The 20,763-nt window shown below is 43.4% G+C and overlaps 1 protein-coding gene across 2 annotated transcripts in view; it reads right to left on the minus strand.

Moving 5' to 3' along the window:
- Nucleotides 1–18,055, minus strand: part of OTOA (otoancorin) — a 68,536-nt gene extending 50,481 nt beyond the window's left edge. The window contains exons 1-8 of one of the 2 annotated variants that reach the window (XM_038540050.1): nucleotides 18,009–18,055; nucleotides 11,184–11,278; nucleotides 10,792–10,820; nucleotides 10,671–10,701; nucleotides 10,528–10,555; nucleotides 8,673–8,760; nucleotides 5,430–5,561; nucleotides 2,276–2,511 (exon numbers count right to left, since the gene is read on the minus strand). In XM_038540050.1, coding sequence (XP_038395978.1) covers nucleotides 2,276–2,511; nucleotides 5,430–5,561; nucleotides 8,673–8,760; nucleotides 10,528–10,555; nucleotides 10,671–10,701; nucleotides 10,792–10,820; nucleotides 11,184–11,277 — 638 coding nt within the window. In that variant the 5' untranslated portion in view covers nucleotide 11,278; nucleotides 18,009–18,055. Of the gene's footprint in view, nucleotides 1–2,275; nucleotides 2,512–5,429; nucleotides 5,562–7,536; nucleotides 7,760–8,672; nucleotides 8,761–10,527; nucleotides 10,556–10,670; nucleotides 10,702–10,791; nucleotides 10,821–11,183; nucleotides 11,279–18,008 lie in introns of those variants that run through there. The other variant, XM_038540051.1, reaches the window with a different exon arrangement.
- Between the last annotated feature and the right edge of the window lie 2,708 nt (nucleotides 18,056–20,763).

Below are 20,763 nucleotides of genomic sequence, written 5' to 3' on the forward strand. Positions count from 1 at the left end.
GAAACAGACTCCCCGCCGAGCAGGGAGCCCAATGAGGGGCTTGATCCCAGGATTCTGAGATCATGACCTAAGCTGAAGTCATATGCTTAACCCACTGAGTCACCTAGGCGCCCCTCTTTTTCTTTTTTTCTAACAGCTTTATGGAGATATAATTCACACACCAGACAATTCACCCATTGAAAATGTACAATTTAATGGCATTCCCAAGTGTTGTACAACCATCACCATGTTTGATTTTAGAACATTTTAAGCATCTCAGAAAGAAACCCCATACCCTTTAGCTACCACCCCCAATGACCAATCACCCCAACCCCTACAAACTAGTAATTTACTGTCTTCCATAGATTTGCTTCTTCTGGATATTTCGGGTAAATGGAAGCATGTGATATGTCATCTTTGTGACTGGCTTCTTTCACTCGCCATGATGTTTCCAACATTCATGCATGTTGGATCATGCGCTACCACTTCACTCATGGCCTTTTCACAGCCAAATACTATTCCACTGCTTGCACCCACCACATTTTGTTTATCTATTCATCAGTTGATGGACCTCTGGGTTGTTTCCACCTTTTGTCTATTATGAATAATACTGCTGTAAACATTCATATGCCAGCTTTTGTGAGGACAGACACTTTGATTTCTCTAGGGTAGATACCCAAGAGCGGAATTGCTAGGTTAGATGACAACTCTACACTTGGCCTTTTGAGGAACTGCCAGACTGTTGTCCAAAAAGGCTGCACAATTTCACATTCTCACCAACAGTATATGAGATAATAACCTACACTGGTTAGTATCTGACATTCTGGGTTTGGGGGTTTAAGTTTTTAAATTCCAGTTAGCTAATATGCTGTGTAATATTAGCTTCAAGTGTACAAATAAAGTGATTCAACACCTCCATACAACACCTAGTGCATACTTTAATCCCCATTACTTATTTAACTCATTCCCCCACCCCTACCCCCATCTCTTCTGATAACCATCAGTTTGTTCTCTGTAGTTAAGAGTCTGTTTCTTGGTTTGCCTCTCTCTCTTTTTTTCCCTTTGCTCATTTGTTTTGTAAAATCATATGGTATTTGTCTTTCTCTGACTTATTTCACTTAGTATAATACTCTCTAGTTCCATCCATGTCATTGCAAATGGCAAGATTTCATTCTTTTTTTATGACTGAATAATATATATATAAAATAATGTAACATATAATAATAATATATATCATATAGTATATATGTAATGATCATACCTTCTTTATCCATTCATTAATTGATGGATACTTTGGTGGTTTCAATAATTTGGCTATTGTAGATATTGCTGCTATAAACATTGGGGTACATGTAGCCCTTCAAATTAGTATCTCTGTATCCTTTAGGTAAATACCTAGCAGTGCAATGCTGGATCATAGGGTAGCTCTATTTTTTAACTTTTTGAGGAACTTCCATACTGTTTTCCAGAGTGGCTGTGCCAGTTTGTATTCTCACCAACAGTGCAAGAGGGTTCCCCCTTCTCCACATCCTTGCCCACACCTATTGTTTCTTATGTTGTTGATTTTAGCCATTCTAGTTGTTGTGAGGTGATATCTCATTGTAGCTTTGACTTGCATTTCCCCGATGATGACTGATGTTGAGCATCTTTTCATGTGTCTATCAGCCATTTGTATGTCTTCTTTGGACAAATGTCTATTCATTTCTTCTGCCCACTTTTTAATTGGATGATTTGGTTTTGGGATGTTGAGTTTTAAAAGTTCCTTATATATTTTGGATGCTAACCCTTTATCAGATATGTTGTTTGCAAATATTTATCTGACATTTTTATTACAGATATGCCCCCTTGGGTGTGAAGTGTCTCGGTCACCTCTATTCACTACAGCTTGTTCCCCTCCTACCATACCTCTCCTCATGGCCCAGTCAGCAATGACCTCCTTGTTGCCATATACAAAGTCCCATTTGGTCCAAATATGACTTGACCTTTCAGTAATGATATCAAAGTTTTATTTTAAATAAATTTTAATTAAAAAGAATGAATCACTATAAAGAAAAAACATGAGGTAAAGAAAAGTGTACCAATGATGTACAGATATGGCAAAAATTGTGAGGATGGTACCAGAATGACTGACATTTGGGAGGCACTGTTTTAATCAAACCATCTCTCTAAATTCCACAGATGTTAAGCTCTGCTCCAGACCTCACATGTTGACCTGCTCCCCCTGCTTCCTTCCCTCTGCCATATATTACTTCTGAGGAATGGAGAGTAGGGTTCAAGGGCTGGGGGAAGCACTCACAGGTTCTTGAAAGCGTCCTCACGCAGGTCCTGGGGGAGCTTCTCTGGGATGTTTGGCTGCAGAAGACTGCCTGAGGAGCCCCTCAGGACCCTGCCCAGGATCTCCACACACTCCAGGGAGTTCAGCACCTGGAAACACCTCTCCAGTGTGATGAGAAACAGGCTGCGGTTCACGCCAGGGCTCTGCAAGGCTTGTTTCCGAATCTCTCCCAAGTCAATAACGATGTCTTCCAGCTCCTAAAGTAAAGAAAGAATCTAGCGTTGTCTTGAGAGAGGCCTCTAGATTTGGAAGCCCTGAGAAGAACCACACTTAGCAGTGGGGAAATTCAGGACCACTGTTTAATAGCACACTATGTCAAACCTTCTAGAACTTTCCATCTCTTAGAGAACAAAGTCGAGGCCTTCACCTCCCTCAACACACTAGGCAACTTTTTAGGTGCATGCTTGAGCTGGAATTCCCTCCCCACCTCCTTCCTCTAGCAAAACCCAGCTCATCCCTCATGGACAAGCTCAACTATCATCACCTTCTTGGTGAAGTCTTCTCAAGTGCCCTCCTACTTTGGTCAAATCAAATCTCCCTCCAATAAGTGCTCCTAAGAGCACCTTGTGTGAAACTCTGTGGTGCATTACAGATGCTTATGGACCTGTCTTTCCTCCATGTCAGTGGTTCTCAACCCTGGCTGCACAATCACTGGGAAGTGATCCCAGCACCACCATTCAAAGTCTTATTTAACTGGTCTTCAGTGGAGCCCAGGTACCTGACTATACATGCAGCAGGGGTTGAGCCAGGAAAGTCCTTGAGGCCCAAGCCATGTGCTTAGTGGAATTCCTGGTTCCCAAAAAGAAAAAAAAACATTGAGAAAGCCTGCTAGGATGAATGAATGAATGAATGAATGAATGAATGAATGGCTCTTTTGAACCACAGAACCCAGGAATGCTGACAGGGCTTAGTCACAATTTGATTGGCACCAGTCTTTCACCCAGCTCATCCTACAAACATAATAACCACAATGACCACACACTAGGCATGTAGGGCACCTGACTCCTAGTGAACACTCAACAAATGTTATATGTTATTATTATCTCAGTATCACAGGTGAGGAAAACCAAAGATAGAATAAGCAACCTGCCCAAGCTTACACAGAGCGAGGATCTGAAACAAGTATATCTGCATCCAAGCCCACACTTCTAACTATGACGGAGTGTTTCCTAACTTTGGTCATTTACTCTTGGGGGTGCTAAACAGTGTAGTGGTTAAGAATGCAGTTTAGGAGTTCTGAAGCAGAGGTCTGTGGCTAGAATGTGAACGTTAGGGAAAACTGCACCTCCATTTTACTGCCACAGAACTCAATTCCAGCATTTCCTTCAGGAATTAATATAGACAATAAGCCACCAAAGCAGTAGCGGGACCTTACATTTGTCATCAGTAGAAATCAGACACTTTCATAACACATTATAGTTGTCAAAGATATCTTGAAATCTCCTTTATAATCAATACCTCGTAAAAATTACAAAACCTACTTGACTCACAGCTAAATTTCGTTATTGGATGTGTTAAGCACATAAATCACTATGCTCCAAATGTGTGTTTTATTATTCTGATAAATGTCTTTCAATAGCATTGGCCTCCTTTGTATTTTATTTTATAGATTTTTAACATGTTATGCTGAAAAGGGGCCCATAGGCTTTACTAGATGCCAGAAGGACTTACTGCTGGAGTCAGGAGCCCAGGTTCTCACCTCAGATCTGCCACTTTTGAGCTGTGTGACACAAGGTTACTCATTCAACCTCTCTAAGACCATTTCCTCATCTGAATATTGAAATGGTATTATTATTATTGTCCTTATTTCAGAAGATCCTGGAAAGGATTCATTCAACCCATGCATGTTAAACCCTCAGAACAGTGTTGGCAAACTATGATTCACAAGCCAAATCTGGCCTACTGCCTGTTTTTGTGAACAAAGTTTTATTGGAACAGATCCATGCCCATTTATTTACCAGCCACCTATGGTTGCTTTCCTGCTATAGCAGCAGAGTTAAGTAGTTGTGACAGAGAATACATGCCCTGCAAAGCCTAAAATATTCAGTATCAGGTCCTTTACAGAAACAGTTTGCTGACAATTCCCTTAGAATAACATCTGATGCATAGTAAATCCTCAATAAATATTAATCAATATCATTTTCATAGACCACCATCCTCAGTTTTGCCATATCTTTGCACTGCCTATACTATTTACTTCAGTATTATTTACTTCATTCATTTTTTAACTGACCTTTTTTTAACTAAAATTCATTTCAAAAGGAAACATTACATCTCTACCAAACTGACAGGTTGGATGTATCCATTCTATTTTAGTAACACACATTAAAGTAAGTCTGTGACTATTAAAATGTTTACAGGTTCAACTTCTTCTAAAAAACACTGTTTCACATTAAAGTATCTCTGATAAAGAAAACTCCAGGGGTGCCTGAGTGGCTCAATTGGTTATGTGTCTGCCTTTGTCTCAGGTCATGATCCTGGGGTCCTGGGATCGAGCCCTGAGTCAGGCTCCCCGCTTAGCAGAGAACCTGTTTCTCCCTCTCCCACTACCCCCTGCTTCTGCTCGCCCACTCTCTCTCTTTCTCTCTCTGTCAAATAAATAAATAAAATCTTTAAAAAAAAAAAAAAAAAAAAAAACCTCTAAACCTCGCCTTTCTGGGTCCCAAAGATTTTCTGGGTCTCATAGACCTTGCTCTGTGATACTCTCCGATCACCAACTTTGTTTTATGGAAATTTGTCTATTTCTGTTTTTTTCTACCCCCAGACTATAAACTCCTTGAGGGCAAAGGTAGCCTTTCATCTTTGTACCCAGTATCCACTGATGCACAGCAATCATTCGTGGATGTTTATCAAACCAAACTATTAGAAGCTCCTCAGTAACCCCCCCCCCCCCATTTCTTAGTTCCCATGAGAATATACAGTATAAGACTCTTCATTTGAGCTTTGTAAAAAGTAAGTGAGAAAACCAAGGTCTGCAACTCCTGGAGAGTTTGTGAAAGGAGAAAGTGGTAGGAAGACATAAAGAAGGACTGAGTCAGGCTCAGTTCAATTCAACTCAACAAATACCAACTGGCCCTGGATTTCCCCTACTCTCAGGGTGCCAAGAATGCCTCACCAAGAGGTCCTTCTTGTCTTCTAAGAGGCATTTCATCACAGTGTGGAATTGCTGAGCATCTGTGTCTCTCAGGTCCTCTAGCAGCTTCTGGGGCTGATACAGACGCTGCTCCAGGTGGTTTTCCATGGCTGCCTGGATATGGGGTGTTGAGAAGAGTCAGTGAGGACAGGACAGGAGCACGTGGTCAGCACCATGGCCAGCAGCCCAAGCAGGCCACCTACTTCCCTGCAGAGCCCACAAGCTGGCAGCTTGCAGACATGTTTGATTTGGCTAGCTGCAAAATTTTTCATTAGCTGCCAACATTTCAAAGTCAGGGGATTCCCCACAAAAATCCAGACTTCCAATTTCTCTTGGAAAACACAAAGATTTGACAATGCTAAGCATATCCCCTTCCTGGTGATAATTGCAGGCTGAGGGGCAGCTGTTCCCTGTAATTACACTCCTCTTCACCACCCACCCAGCCAGCCGATTTCCCCATGGCCTGCCTGGTCCCTATGGGTGATTGGGGTTTCACGTCCAGACCAGTGGGCAGTTCCTCTGTCCAGGAAGTTTACCACCCCCAGATTGGCACTCCTCAAACCCCCTCCCATGCCCCAAGCTACCAGAGTAGAAGCAAAATTCAGGCAGCATGAACAAACTCCCTCTTGGCATCCCCTCCAAAGTGAAGAGGAGAGGACAACAGCCTCTCCTAAAAGAAATTACCTCTGCTATCTGGGGAATTATTTTCTAAATCTCCACTAAATAAAAGTGCTCTATAGAGGCAGCATATTGTGATATCAAGGGCAAAAGGTGGACTCTAGATTCAGAAAACCCACGTGTACATCTCCACTTTGCCACTGACTAGCTGTGTGGCCTTGGACAAGTTAACCTAACTAGGATTGATAGGTAAAACACAGGATGCCCAATTAAATTTGAATTTCAGTTAAACGATGAATAATTTTTTAGCATAAGTACATCCCCAAATATTGCATGGGATATATACTAAAAAAAATTATTCATTAGTCATCTGCAAATCAAATTTAACTGAGAACACTGTATTTTTCTTTAAGCAACCTCTACACCCAAGGTAGAACTCAAACTCACAACCCCAAGATCAAGAGTCGCATGCTCCACTGACTGAGCCAGCCAGGTGCCCTGGGAATACTGCATTTTTATTTGCTAAACAGGCAACACTACTTTGGGGTCTCAGTTTTCTTAGCTGAAAAATAGACACAGTAGAGACTTACCATTTGGGTTGTTATGAGGATGAGATAAATGTGTGTAAAGTGTTTTCAATACTGCCTAGTAGACAGTAAATGGTCAGTAAGTGTCACTCATCATTCCCTACCCTAAATGAGTTGAATAATTATTTACTCAGTGACTCTCCCTCTAGAATGCAAGGCCCATATGGGTAGTAACGTGATTGCCTTGTTCTCCTCTGAGTCTCCAGTGTCTAGAATGGTGCCTAGCAAAGATAAGAGGCTAGATAAGTAGATACTGAATGAATAAATAAATTTATACATGGGAAGAAATAGAAGATATCTATTCAACAGGTTAAAATATACACATCTCATGAGAAAACTTACTGCTGGAGAGCAAAGGGGCTGGCATTACTTGCCTTTAGATTGCCACAGACTGAGGAACAGAAAAAAGAAAGCAGATGCCATGAGGCCAACAGCCACCTCCAGCTAGCGGGTGTCCTGCTAAAGGGTTAGCAACCAGCTCTCTGAATGTAGTTCTCACGTGAATGTTGGTTAATATTTTCATTATCATTATAAAGTAAATAAAAATTGAAACAATAAAGACATCAGAACTTCATTCATCAGGGATGCCTGGGTGACTCAGCGGTTGAGCATCTGCCTTCAGCTCAGGGTGTGATCCTGTGGTCCCTGGATCGAGTCCCACAATGAGCTCCCTGCATGGAGCCTGCTTCTCCCTCTGCCTGTGTCTCTGCCTCTCTGTGTGTATCTCTCATTAATAAATAAAATCTTAAAAAAAAAAAAAAAAGAACTTCACTCATCAAAGACGTTATGGTTTCTTTGCTGAATCAAGTAGTTTTTTAATAATAAAAGAGTATTTCCTCAATTTTCTGTGCCATTCACAGTATAATGGTAAAGATACAACATACCACACCGGGCTGATGACCACGTCAATGAGGCACATGCTGTCCAGTTTGTCACAGTCCCCATCATGTCCTACCACTCCACAAACATCATTGCCCTCTATCAACATGCCTATGCTACTGTTCTTCTTACAGTAGTGTTAAAAGGGAAGAAAAATATTTCTTGGTCCCATGACCAAGAGACTGATAATTATACCCAAAGAGCCAGTCTCCTGTAATTCTGTTTAGCAACAGAATCCCACAAGTTTTAGCTGATCACATGGCTTCTCAGATAGGCCTCTCTTCTTCCTCCTCTGCAGTAACATGAGACTGTGGACTGTGAGCCAATGGCACATGAGTGGGAGGAAGTGAGCAACTTGCAGGTCATGTCCTTAAAGAGAAAATGCTCACCCTTCACTTCCTCTTTCCCAACACTCCCTCTCCTGGGTTGGAGAATGGATGTGCTGTTTCAATCATGTGAGCAACAACTCCCTAGAGGATGACAAAGCAACAGATAGAATGAACCTGGGCTCCTGGATAATCTTTTGAAACAGAGCTTCTGAGTCACCTGGAGGCACTCAGTGGTTGACCATCTGCCTTTGGTTCAGGTTGTGATCCTGGGGTCCTGGGATCGAGTCCCACATCAGGCTCCTTTTCCCTCTGCTTATGTCTCTGCCTCTTTCTGTGAGTTTCTCAAGAATAGATAAATAAAATCTTTAAAAAAAAAAAAAAAAAGATTTTCTCGCTCTCCCTCTGCCCCTCCCTCTGCTCACTTGTTCTCTCTCTGAAATAAATTAATCTTTTTTTTTTTTTTAAGAAAGAAATAGAGCTTCCTCTCCACTCTGGATCTCCCACCTAGCTCTGAAATATAACATGAAATAGAAATAAACTACATTGTTTGTGCTGCTGGAATTTGGGGTCTCTTTGTTTCAGCAGCTCAGCCTACACGTTAATACACCAAGTCTCCATCAAAGGTAGAAAGCTGGAAAAACACAAAAGAGCTTGTATCATGTTTCAAAACAACTGGACAGAACATGTTTCTTTGTGGAAGTGAAAACTAGCTCTATACCTAGTCCACTTCTCCATCCAGCCTGGCCCCTGAGCTTACAACCCTTGAGAACTGGGAGGAGAATATGTGATAGGGATGAGTCTCAGGTACACACCTGCAGGCTGGGGATGGTGAAGGTGACATTCCGTGAATTCAGATAGGCCAGGATTCTGTGGCACAGGTCTGCTGTCCACCCATGGGAGCTTCAGTTGAAGACAGGAGAAGGTCACGATGACAGGTTCCCCTGTGATGAGTAGTTCCCCTACTTGCTAAGTGGCCAGAAGACCACAGTTCAGAGAGGACATAGGGAATGGACCAGGAATGCTAGGAACTTTGTGTTTGGAAGAGGTAGGAGATTTGTTAACCTGGCACAGTGGTGGGGGAGTTTCTGAATCTAATAATCTTCCTGGATCCCATTCTCTCAAAGACAAAGATCCATTTCTGAGCTGTGCGCAATATTCTAATTTCTGTAACAATCCACTTGGATTAACTACAAGACAAACAGACTGACTTGGAAAGATGACCTTACTATATTAAATTTTAAAAGCAGATATAGTATATACCATGAGAAGATGAAATGGCATAGTTAAAGAGTGTAAGCTCAAAACCTGGATTTGAATCCTGGCTCCACCACTTAACTGTGTGGCCTTGGGCAAATTACTGAGTTTTCCTGTGCCTCAATTTCCCTCTCTCTGTAACATAGCTAAAAATTGGGAAGAGTTTATTTGTTCACACATGCAAAGTCCTTAAAATGGTACCCATCACATAGAAAATGCACAATTTCATTCAGAACAGTCAAAAATTAGAAACAATTCAGATGTCCAACAAGTAAAAGGTTAAACAAATATGGCATGTGCATTCAATGGAATGTCATCCATCAATAAAAAGGAACAAGTTGTACTTTAGCTTCTAGCTATGACAGAGTAACTGGCAGCAGATAAATCCTCCAGCCTTAAACAATTAGAAAGCCTTTTATAATCCTGTTTTTGTTACTAAATAGATGAATGAATAAATGAACACAAAGATAGGGATCCCTGGGTGGCGCAGCGGTTTGGCGCCTGCCTTTGGCCCAGGGCGCCATCCTGGAGACCCGGGATCGAGTCCCACATCGGGCTCCCGGTGCATGGAGCCTGCTTCTCCCTCTGCCTGTGTCTCTGCCTCTCTCTCTCTCTGTAACTATCATAAATAAATAAAAATTAAAAAAAAAATTAAAAAAAAAAGATCTTAAAAAAAAAAATGAACACAAAGATAGATAGATGATAGATAGATACATAGATAGGTAGATGATAGATAACTTTAGCCTGAAATAGTATATCCAAAACTATTGACTGGAGTTAAAGTTACATTAGGAAGAAGAATGTGTACGGGGACTCTCACTTTAACATAATTGAGTACCTCTGTCATGGGCCCCCAAGCCCCTCATTTCTTCTCCCTCATAGTATTCATCATTTTAGAATGATCTGTTAATATTTGTCTTTCCACAACACTCTCTAGTGCCCTGGCCCACAACTCCGGTATCTAACACCAGCCCATATGCTGTATACAACATGAAAGGGCAATGGGTCCTAGAGCCCCGCTACTGGATACACACCTCAGCTCCACCACGCTTCCCAGATGCATGACCCTGATTCACCCGCCCCGTGCCTTAGTTTCACTATTCTGTCCAAGGGGTAACAACACCTTCCCTGGGGGAGCTTTTGAGGACTGGACATGTTTCTACACACAAAGCACTAACAATGGTAGGCTGCTGCATAGTAAACCCTCAGTAAATGTTAACACCTGTGCCAGAGCAGAGAGGAATAAAAGTTTGTGAAACACATGTAGCTACTTTAAAAAACTTGTACCCTGGTTGATATTTTTTGTAATGAATACCTAGGTATGTATTACTTTTTACAATTAAGAGATTTTCACTTAGGAATTTTTATTAAACATCTATTCCATCCCCTCCCCTCCCCTCTGGAGTAGGTTACCTTTGAAACTGTATGAGATCCAGTAATGCTGCATGGGAATAAAATGAAAAGACAACTTTAAAGAATCATTCCAGAGAAATCACAGGCACATTCTATTTGAAATTTTTAGAAGCAGCAAAGTGGGGAAAGAGTAGAGACATTACCATTCAGATAGCTTCCATCTATTATTTCTTCCTAAAAGGTAAAGAAATATTGTCAAGCAAAACATCCAAAATCTCATCTTCAGGAGAGGAGATTTTGGTTAAAAGAAAATGAAATACTCACTGCCATTTTTTGCAACAATGGATGCAAATCTGTAAGAAAGCCATCGAAGGTATAACTAGAATTGAATTGTGTGATCCGCAGAAATATACATATGAGTTAGGAAAAGATCCCCCCCAAAAAAAATCACTCATGAAGAAAAATTTTAGTGAATTTCAATTATACCTGTGCCCATATGTGCCCAATGTGAGAAAACTCTGGTTTGAAAAATCCTTTTAGAAAAATCCTGAAAATCCTACACATATGTGTGCATACACACACACATGCACACACATACTCACACATATGCATACATCCCAAACATCTATAGTATCATGTACCTAAACTGGTCCATCCCATTACATTCCTTAAGATGAGTGGTAACTATGGCAGATTATTCCTCCCTCAGGACTTACCCTGCCTGGAATCTGGAACGCTATGACTTGCCACTCCATGGCTCAGAAAAAAGAACAGGAAAAGAAAGTATGTCCTAGGTTCCTGGGACATCATCCTGTAGTTAATTCAAGCACAGAAGTAATTCAGGTTTTTATTTTTAAAATATACTTAAAAACATTCAGAAGACTTGGGGCACCTGGGTAGCTCAGGTCGGTTAAGCACCCAACTCTTGATTTCAACTCAAGTCATAATCTCAGGGTGCTGGAATGGGGATCCCCGAGTTGAGCTCCATGCTCAGCAGGAAAGCAGCTTGGAGATTTCTTTCCCTCTCCCTCTGGCCCTCCCCCTGCTCATGCTCTCTCTCTCTTTCTCTAAAATAAATAAATGGATCTTAAAAAAAAAAAAAAAAAAAAAAAGGAACATTCAGAAGACAAAAAGGAAAAACAAATTGACTCAGAACCCCTTGAAGTTTTTTTAAAATAAGTTTTAAATTCCATGTACTTTGCTCTATCTAAACCCCCATGCTAGTCAAAGACACAATCATCTCTCTCCTTGATGACAATGGGCTGTTTATATTCTTACAACCCTTTCTCATTCCCTTCAGTCCAGCAAAGAGGAGTGATTAGAAGCATAGGCTCTGTTATATCTGACAAGCAGTTTATATCCAGACTATAAAAAGAACTCTTACAATACAGTAAGTAGAAGATAAGCCAGAGGCAAGAATAGATACAAACTTAAGCTTCATTTTAAACAAAAGAAATGGCCAGTAAACTTACAAAATATTATCAGCATCATTAGTTATCAGGAACATGCAAATTAAATGCACAATTAGATAGCACTACACCTAGCTGGCTCATTTGGTAGAGCACGTGACTCCTGATCTCGGGGTCATAAGTTCAAACCCCACGTTGGGTGTAGATATTGCTTTAAAAAAAGGGTACCATGGGATCCCTGGGTGGCGCAGCGGTTTGGCGCCTGCCTTTGGCCCAGGGCGCGATCCTGGAGACCCGGGATCGAATCCCACGTCGGGCTCCCCGGTGCATGGAGCCTGCTTCTCCCTCTGCCTGTGTCTCTGCCTCTTTCTCTCTCTCTCTGTGACTATCATAAATAAATAAAAATTAAAAAAAAAAAAGGGTACCAGGGATCCCTGGGTGGCTCAGCGGTTTAGTGCCGCCTTCAGCCCAGGGTGTGATCCTGGAGTCCCAGGATCGATTCCCACATCAGGCTCCCTACATGGAGCCTGCTTCACCCTCTGCCTGTGTCTGTCTGTCTGTCTGTCTGTCTCTCATTAAAAATATATAAATCTTAAAAAAAAGGGGGGGGGCATCACTACCTACACTGGAGTGGCTAAAAGTTAAGTAGACTGACAGCACCAAGTACTGGCGATGAGATCCTAAAAGAAGGAAGACCATGAGGTTATAAAAAATATATATTGATCTCTGCTCTGAGTTCCTGGCATAGAGCTCCTAAAACTTAATAAATTCCTAAATGGTAAAAGTACTAGTATCATCTTTTTTCCATTGAGGGGACTCTGGGTGGGCTCCTGGTTGGCTCTAGCCCCACCCCCATCCTCCAGAGAAGAGACAGGAGCTGAAAATGGAGTTAATAATTGTGCCTATGTGGGCAGCCCCAGTGGCTGGGCAGCGCCGCCTTCAGCCCAGGGTGTGATCCTGGAGTCCCAGGATCGAGTCCCATGTCGGGCTCCCTGCATGGAGCCTGCTTCTCCCTCTGCCTGTGTCTCTGCCTCTCTCTCTCTCTCTCTCTCTCTCTCTCTCATATCTCAAGAATGTGCTTTTGACTTTAATAAACTTTCCTGCTGTGTGATCCAACCACTATGCTGTGTGTCTGTTCTGGAGTTCATTCTCATGACAAGACCAAGAACCTTCGGTGACTCCTTCAGGTCTGACTAGGTAGAGGCCCCATGGTCCAGGTCCCCCTAGTTCCCCTGGCAACACAGCCATGTCACCCAGAAGTTGTGGGTGACCTGGAGACCTACACCATGGACAGGTACTGAAGCAGGGTGAGAGGGGAACAGTATCATGGGACTGCTCTGACTCCAGGCAGATGGTGTCTGAGTTAAACTGTAGGACACCCAGCTGGCATCACAGAATTACATGGTGTGAGGAGAACCTCCACGTTATTTGGTAACCAAAAGCATCACAAGTCAAGTGTCTGGTGTTGCATGCTTTGTGCAAGTGGTAAAGGACACACTTTGGTCTGAAAGACTCACAAGAACAAGAACAAAGAAGGAGCTGGAGAACCGGGTTCCCTCGCTCAGGAGGAAAAACCAAGGTTCTTCCATATACAAACACCAACAAGCTGGCCCCTGGAAGTCCTCCAGCTGGCTGCCTGGAGTTTGCTTCCTGGAGTTCTTCATGTGGGATGGTGGGCACAGTGCACGTTCCAAGGACAGGAGAGGGGATGAGGGGGCTCCTATTACCCAGTGCCAGCTCATAGGTCACCCCCCAACAGTTACATTATCCCTCAAATGATCTCCTCCAACAAGGGGTCACCAAACCACAACCCAAATTCAAACAAGCCACCTGGTCTTACGTGGCTCACAAGCTAAGAGTGGTTTTTCCATTTTTAAATAGTTTAAAACACACACACACACACACACACACACACACACACACAGACGAGTGCTATCTCTTGACACATGAAAACTTCATGTATGGAATTTAAATGTTAGCGTCCCTAAGTAAAGGTTTTGTGGAATATGGGGCCAGGCCTGTTCACGTCAGTATTGTCTGTGGCTGCTTCCAATGCTGTGGCAGCAGGGTTGAGTCAGTGCAATGAGATTGTGTTCTACGAAGCTGAAAATATTGATTCTCTGTTCCTTTGCTGAAAAAGTTTGCCAAGCCTGCTTTTAGAGCTACACACTTCCATATTTACAAGAAGAAATGTGGGGTTTGAAATGGCTTCAAAATAATAGGGGAGGAAGTAGGTGGTTATGAGTTGCCAATGGAAGCTGAGTGATGAGTACATGACGTTCTATATATATATATATATATTTTTTTTTTTTTTTAATTCATAGAGACACAGAGAGAGAGGCAGAGACATAGGCAGGGGAGCCCAATGCGGGACTCAATCCCGGAACTGGGATCACGACGTTGAGCCAAAGGCAGATGCTCAACCACTGAGCCAACCAGGTGCCCCAAAGTTCAATATATTCTTATGCCTACTTTTGTATGTGTTTGAAATTTTCCTCACAAATGATTTTTAAAAGAAAAAGCAACAAAAGAGACTGCGTGTTTTTAGTAAAAGAGGGGAGGATATATGAGGGGGGAAAGGGGATGGGTGCTCACAGGAGGGGACACACCAGGAGGAAAACAGGTAGGGATGGGTCTTTCAGGTCAAGTGGAAGGAGGGGGGAACCCCTCAAAATCTGTTTATAGATCAAATCAGATGAAAACTGGGGCTGCATTTTGCTTCCTCTGACTCTCAGGCAGCCCACACCCCAATTACAGGATGCCACCCTCTTGGGATATTAACAGCAACTTGAAGGGAAGCCCCATAATGCCCACCCACGGTTTCCTGGGATCCTTTCCTACAGATTTCTCTGGTATTGTCTAGCTGGTTAAACAAATGGATGCTTTAACCCCCAAGGGGACTTCCACAACCAGCTTTGCAAACCATTAGGCTCATTTTACTGCCCAGGGCAAAAACAAACTGAAACTTTTGAAACCTACAAACACTAAAAGACACACATTCCAACAGGTTTTGAAGTTAGAGGATCCCCAAGCACTCTGCAGATGTGCTCTGCCCCCACCAATCCCACCTCCCAGCTGGTACCTTCAACTCTCCATAATAACTCCTACTGGGTTTGGGGCTTAGGGGCTTTACGGGGAAACTTTGGTTCTTTTTTCTCCCTTCCCTTTTGGTCAGCTGCCCTGGGGCACTGGCCTCATTCACAATTCTCCAGTTTCCTGGACAATGAGGCTTCTTGTACTTACTGCCAGCATCTCCCTACTAACTCTACGGAGAGGTATATGATTACTGAAACAGATGCCTGGCTTTCTACTGCACATAATGTCTTCCTGCCAAGGAAACCTCAGAGCATCACCAGTACAGGATTTGGTTTTAATTAAAAGCCCTTTGGGTCACTCTTTCAGGAGACTGGCCAAAAGGATTGAATGGACTGTGCAGGGCAATCATGATTTGGGGGTTGATGGTTTTCTTCATGGGCCCCTCCCCCTTCCCACCAAAGGCTCCCTGCTGCCCACTGGTGGAAATCCGGCAGGCTAGGGCTGCTTTGGTAGAACCTAAAATGAAAACAGCAATAATAACCACAAACCAGAAACGAAGATGGATTTCCTGAGCAACTGGGAATGAGCATTTGGATGAACAAGGACACCAACCATCCTGGTTTCCCAGGACTGAGCGGTATCCTGGAACACACGGTTCACTTTTAAAACAGGAAAGGTCAGGGGATCCCTGGATTGCTCGGCAGTTCAGCGCCTGCCTTCAGCCCAGGACATGATCCTGGAGTCCCGGGATGGAGTCCCAGATCAGGGTCCCTGCATGGAGCCTGCTTCTCCCTCCGCCTGTGTCTCTGCCTCTCTCTCTGTCTCTCTCAATGAATAAATAAAATCTTTTTAAAATAAATAAATAAGACAGGAAAGGTCACAGGCAAAACAGGATAAGTTGGTCAACCTACAGATGAGAGACATCTCATCTTCTCTGAAACGTTGAAATGCTGGGAGGTTTCCCCCAACAGTGGCACACCCCATCCCAGACACAAACCAACAATTCCCCATTACATGGAGTTTTACAGTCTGTAAAACAGCTCCATTTACAGTCTGCATCATGGATGCACATTTTCATGCCATCAATGCAAAGTGGGTTAACTTGTCTGGTTTGTAGAATATCAGGCTGATTGAACTGGATTTGGTGTTGGAATGGCCAGGCTCACGGTGGGTACAGAAGTCAAAGGAGTGGTTACTTTTTGGATTAGAGGCATGGAGGCTTGAACTCTTGTTCCAGCTCTGCCCTTGATGGGAAGCTTCTAGACAGTCATCCCCCTTCCTCTCTTTTAGTGTCAGGGGAACAAAATGGAAGATTTGGGATTCTGTGATAAAAGGAGAGGAAGAAAGTTTTCACTGAGCGTCTTCCATGTGTCGGCATCATGCCAGGCCCTCCCTTCCATTTACTCTCTCCATCAGCCCCAAAGGTTTACTTGACTTACTTGAGTTCAGTGGGCACACGAGGTCACAGAGCAAACAAATGACAGACAAGGGGTCCCAATGCAGGGCTGCCTGACTTGATAGTTGTCCTAATCCCAGCAACCATTGAATGAGAGAGAGCTAAGTACACTCCCCTCTACATACACTGTCTCACTGAATCCTTGCAGAATCTTTGAGGCAAATATTAACATTATCACTACTTCAGAGAGGAGGAAACAGGTTCCAAGAAGTCAAATGACCGGCCCAACATCACACAGCTACTGAGTGCAAGGGCTGGTTCCCAAATCCAGAGCCAAACAATCCAAAGCATTTTGACCAGCTCTGCTTCCCAGCCTCCCTGCTCAGCACCCGGTAGCCAGTGCCATCCCAAGGACAGGAGCTTTGCCTTAGTTTGGACCACCCAATTTGTGCTTTTTTTTTTTTAAGATTTTATTTATTTATTTGACAAAGAGCAAGAGAGCACAAACAGCAGAAGCAGCAGAGGGAGAGGGAGAAGCAGGCTCCCCACTGAACAGAGCCTGACATCAGGCTGCATCCCAGGGCCAGGAGATCATGACCCTAGCCAAAGGCAGATGCTTAAGAACTGAACCACCCAGGCGCCATCCCCCCCAATTTGTGCTCTTGACCAAATTCCTTAACCTCATTGGACTTGTGTTTCCTCCTCTGTACAATGGGGATGGCAACAGTACCTCCCTCACAAAGACTGTGTAAACATTTTTAAAGTTCATAAATTTATCCATTGCGCAGTCCGTGATGAATTTGCTTTACCTGCATTTTCCCATTTCTTACAACGTTTTCTTCCATAAAATACGGAAAATATGTCAAGAACTTGCCTCGTATAGAAAACAGGTGAAGGGGGTCCCTGGGTGGCTCAGCGGTTTGGTGCCTGCCTTGGGCCCAGGTTGTGATCCTGGAGACCCTGAATCGAGTCCCATATCGGGCTCCCTGCATGGAGCCTGCTTCTCCCTCTGCCTGTGTCTCTGCCTTTCTGTGTGTGTGTGTGTGTGTGTGTGTGTGTGTGTGTGTGTGTGTGTCATGAGTAAATAAATAAAACATTAAAAAAAAGAAGAAAACAGGTGAAGAACTGAGCCCATAACTGGCACACAGACACACTCAATGAGGGGCTCAGGGGTAGCTCAGGGAGTTAAGCCTCTGCCTTTCTCTCAGGTCATGATCTCAGGGTCCTGGGATGAGCCCCGCCTCAGACTCCCTGCAGGGAGGGGAGTCTGCTTCTCCCTCTGCCCCCCAACTCAGGCTCTCTCTCTCTCTCAAATAAATAAAATCTTTTAAAAAAAGAATAGCAGCTATTATTATTACTATTGCTGCTATTGTTTTTGCACCTGCCATGATGATTACAAACGTTGCCAGCGTTGCTTTTCTTGCTACTAGTATTAAGCGGGTTCGAAGCCCTTTCCTGGAAGTTTCTACGCACGCCCCCCTCCGTGGACGCCCCCACCCCCAAGAGCCTTAAAGCCGAGGCGACTGCCCTTAGCCCATCTCCTTCGTCTCTGTGCCCACTGGCGGCCTCCATCCCGCCCCATGCACCCCTCGTCCCCTTCCCCGGGGAGGCTCCGCGGGGCGCCCCCAGTCCGCGCACGTCCCCTGCGCTGCATCCCCCGGGCCCTCCCCGCCCCCCGGGGGCCGCCGCGCGCGCCTCACCTGCGCTGCCCGCTCCTCTGCTGTGAGTCCCGCTGCGCAGGGGGCGGGGGGGAGGGGAGGGGGCGGGGCCACAGGGCTCACCCCCGGCGGCCCGAGCGGTGGGGGCGGCGCCAGCCTCTCCGCGCAGAGTGCCCCGGGGTCGCGGCGCCGGGCCGGGCCTGGGGCTTCCTCCCCAGAGCCAAACGGGCCAGACGCAGGCGGACGGACTGCAGTATGCCGGGCCCCTCTCTGAGACCGTGGCTGGCCAGGGAGGGTGTGAAGAACTAAATGGCAGAGCCACCAATTGCAACATAGGGACTTTATTCGGATCCCAAAGCAGACTGTTAAAATAATTGCAAGATAGTTGGAGCAGTGTGGGCACCGAATGTGTAAAGGTTAAGTTTCTTAGGTATGAGCCCTGTAATGTGGTTCTCTCTTTTTTTTTTTTTTTTTTTTTTTTTTTTTTTTTTTAGGATTTCATTTATTTATTCGTGAGAGACACAAAGAAAGGCAGGGGCAGAGGCAGAGAGAGAAGCAGGCTCCCTGCAGGGAGCCCAATGTGGGACTGATCCCAGGACCCTGGTATCACGCCCTGGGCCCGAGGCAGGCGCTCAACCACTGCGTCCCCCAGGCGCCCCTGTACTGTGGTTTTCTTAAAAGTCCTTATCTTTTGTAGGTATATGTCTGCAAAACAGCGGTGATGTGTAGGCTTTGCTTGGAAGTAAAGGGGATCACGGGGCAGCAGGAGCCTGGTTAAAACAAGGTTGGGCCATGTGTTGATAATTGTTGAAACCTGGGAAGAGGGGTAATTATTATTATCTTTCTTCCTGTTTATGTGCTTGGGATTTTCCACAATGAAAAGTTTTTTGAATAATAAGAACTGTAAATATGTTCAAACCGATTGGTCCGTAAATGTGACCTAATTTATCTGAAGGAAAAAAGAATAATTCCTCCCAAGTGAAAAAGGCTCCTGCACCAAAATATTTACTGTCCTAGTATTATATATATAAACACAACAAGTGGTGGTAGTACAAAAAGACCCAATGTAAGTGTACACCAATAAGGAAATGGTTAAACTGTGATACATCAACTCTATAGCCATTAAAATAGATATTAACAAAGACCATGTAATAGTAACACAAGAAATGATTTTATTTTTTTAAAGATTTTAAAAATTTATTTATTAATGAGAGACACAGAGAGAAGCAGAGATATAGGCAGTGGGAGAAGCAGGCTCCCTGAGGGGAACCTGATATGGGACTCCATCCCAGGACCCGGAGATCACGACCTGAGCCGAAGGCAGACACCCAACCACTGAGCCACCCAGGTGCCCTAGGAAATGATTTTAGAACCAAAAAAGCCAAATATTAAGTAATATACACTATTATTAAAACTGGAAGTACATTGAAATGTTAAGTTTGCACAGTGGGATTATGCATAACTGTTCTATATCTTTTCTAGTGAAAATATAATTGTGAACCCTAGAGATTTCCTTACAATCCTTCATATTTAATGAAATACATCTCAATACCTGAACCTTTTTCAATAGCTAAAATGCCTAATGCTGACATTATTTTGTCAGTGGCAAAAATTAGAGATTCTCTTCAGAAATGGCCACCTGTACTCTTCTGTTGCTCATCTAGTCAATATTTATATACGAGTGTTCAGCGTTCTCAAAAAAATTATTTTATCCCCAGCCCTTGGTTTAATCCTTTAAACAAGCTCATTCTCAAGCCTTAAATGATGGGAAATGTCTTCCATTCTTTGTCAACTTTTGATTTAGAAATCAGGTATCTATGAGTTTCACATGATTCATCCTGAAAGGATAACAGTATCTTTTCATTTTTACATTTTTTAATGTTAAAAGTTTATAAACATGGGAGGGTAACATATGTGCATAGAAAATATCTGAAAGGGCATATACTAAAATGGCTTTTTTTTCTTTTTTTTTTACTAAAATGTTAATAGTGGTTCTCTTAAGATTATAGGCTAGGTAAAGTTTATCTGCACTTTCTTCTTTTCACTTGTATGCAGTTTTTACTTTTTCTATAATAAACATGTTACTTATAATGCAAAAAATTATCAGTCATGGTCACCTTCTAAATGATAAGAACAAGGTGGCAGTGGGGCCTGGCTGGCTCAGTTGGTAAAGCATGTGACTCTTGACTTTGGGGTTGTGAGTTCAAGGCTCTTGTCAGGTACAGAGCTTACATTAAAAAAGAAAAATTAAATTTTATAAACAAAAAAAAAAGTGGCAAAATCAAGTGTAGGAAAACCTGTTTTGTTCTGCTGAGTATAAAAGGGACTGCCAATATATTCTCAACCACCTCAACTCTACCATCAAAAAATGTTGATAGGGATGCCTGGGTGGCTCAGCGGCTGGGGATCTGCCTTTGGCTCAGGGCATGATCTGAGTCTGGGATCAAGTCCCACATCAGGTTCCCTGCATGGAGCTGCTTCTCTCTCTGCCTGTGTTGCTGCCTCTCTTTCTGTGTCTCTCATGAATAAATAAATATTTTTTTTAAATGTTGAGGGTTAGCAATTGCACTGCTGGGGATTTACCCCAAAGATATAGATGCAGTGAAACGCCGGGACACCTGCAGCCCGATGTTTCTAGCAGCAATGTCCACAATAGCCAAACTGTGGAAGGAGCCTCGGTGTCCATAGAAAGATGAATGGATAAAAGAAGATGTGGTCTATGTATACAATGGAATATTCCCTCAGCCATTAGAAACGACAAATACCCACCATTTGCTTCGACGTGGATGGAACTGGA

Source organism: Canis lupus, chromosome 6 (genome assembly GCF_011100685.1).
Source record: "Canis lupus familiaris isolate Mischka breed German Shepherd chromosome 6, alternate assembly UU_Cfam_GSD_1.0, whole genome shotgun sequence".
Classification (NCBI taxonomy): domain Eukaryota; kingdom Metazoa; phylum Chordata; class Mammalia; order Carnivora; family Canidae; genus Canis; species Canis lupus.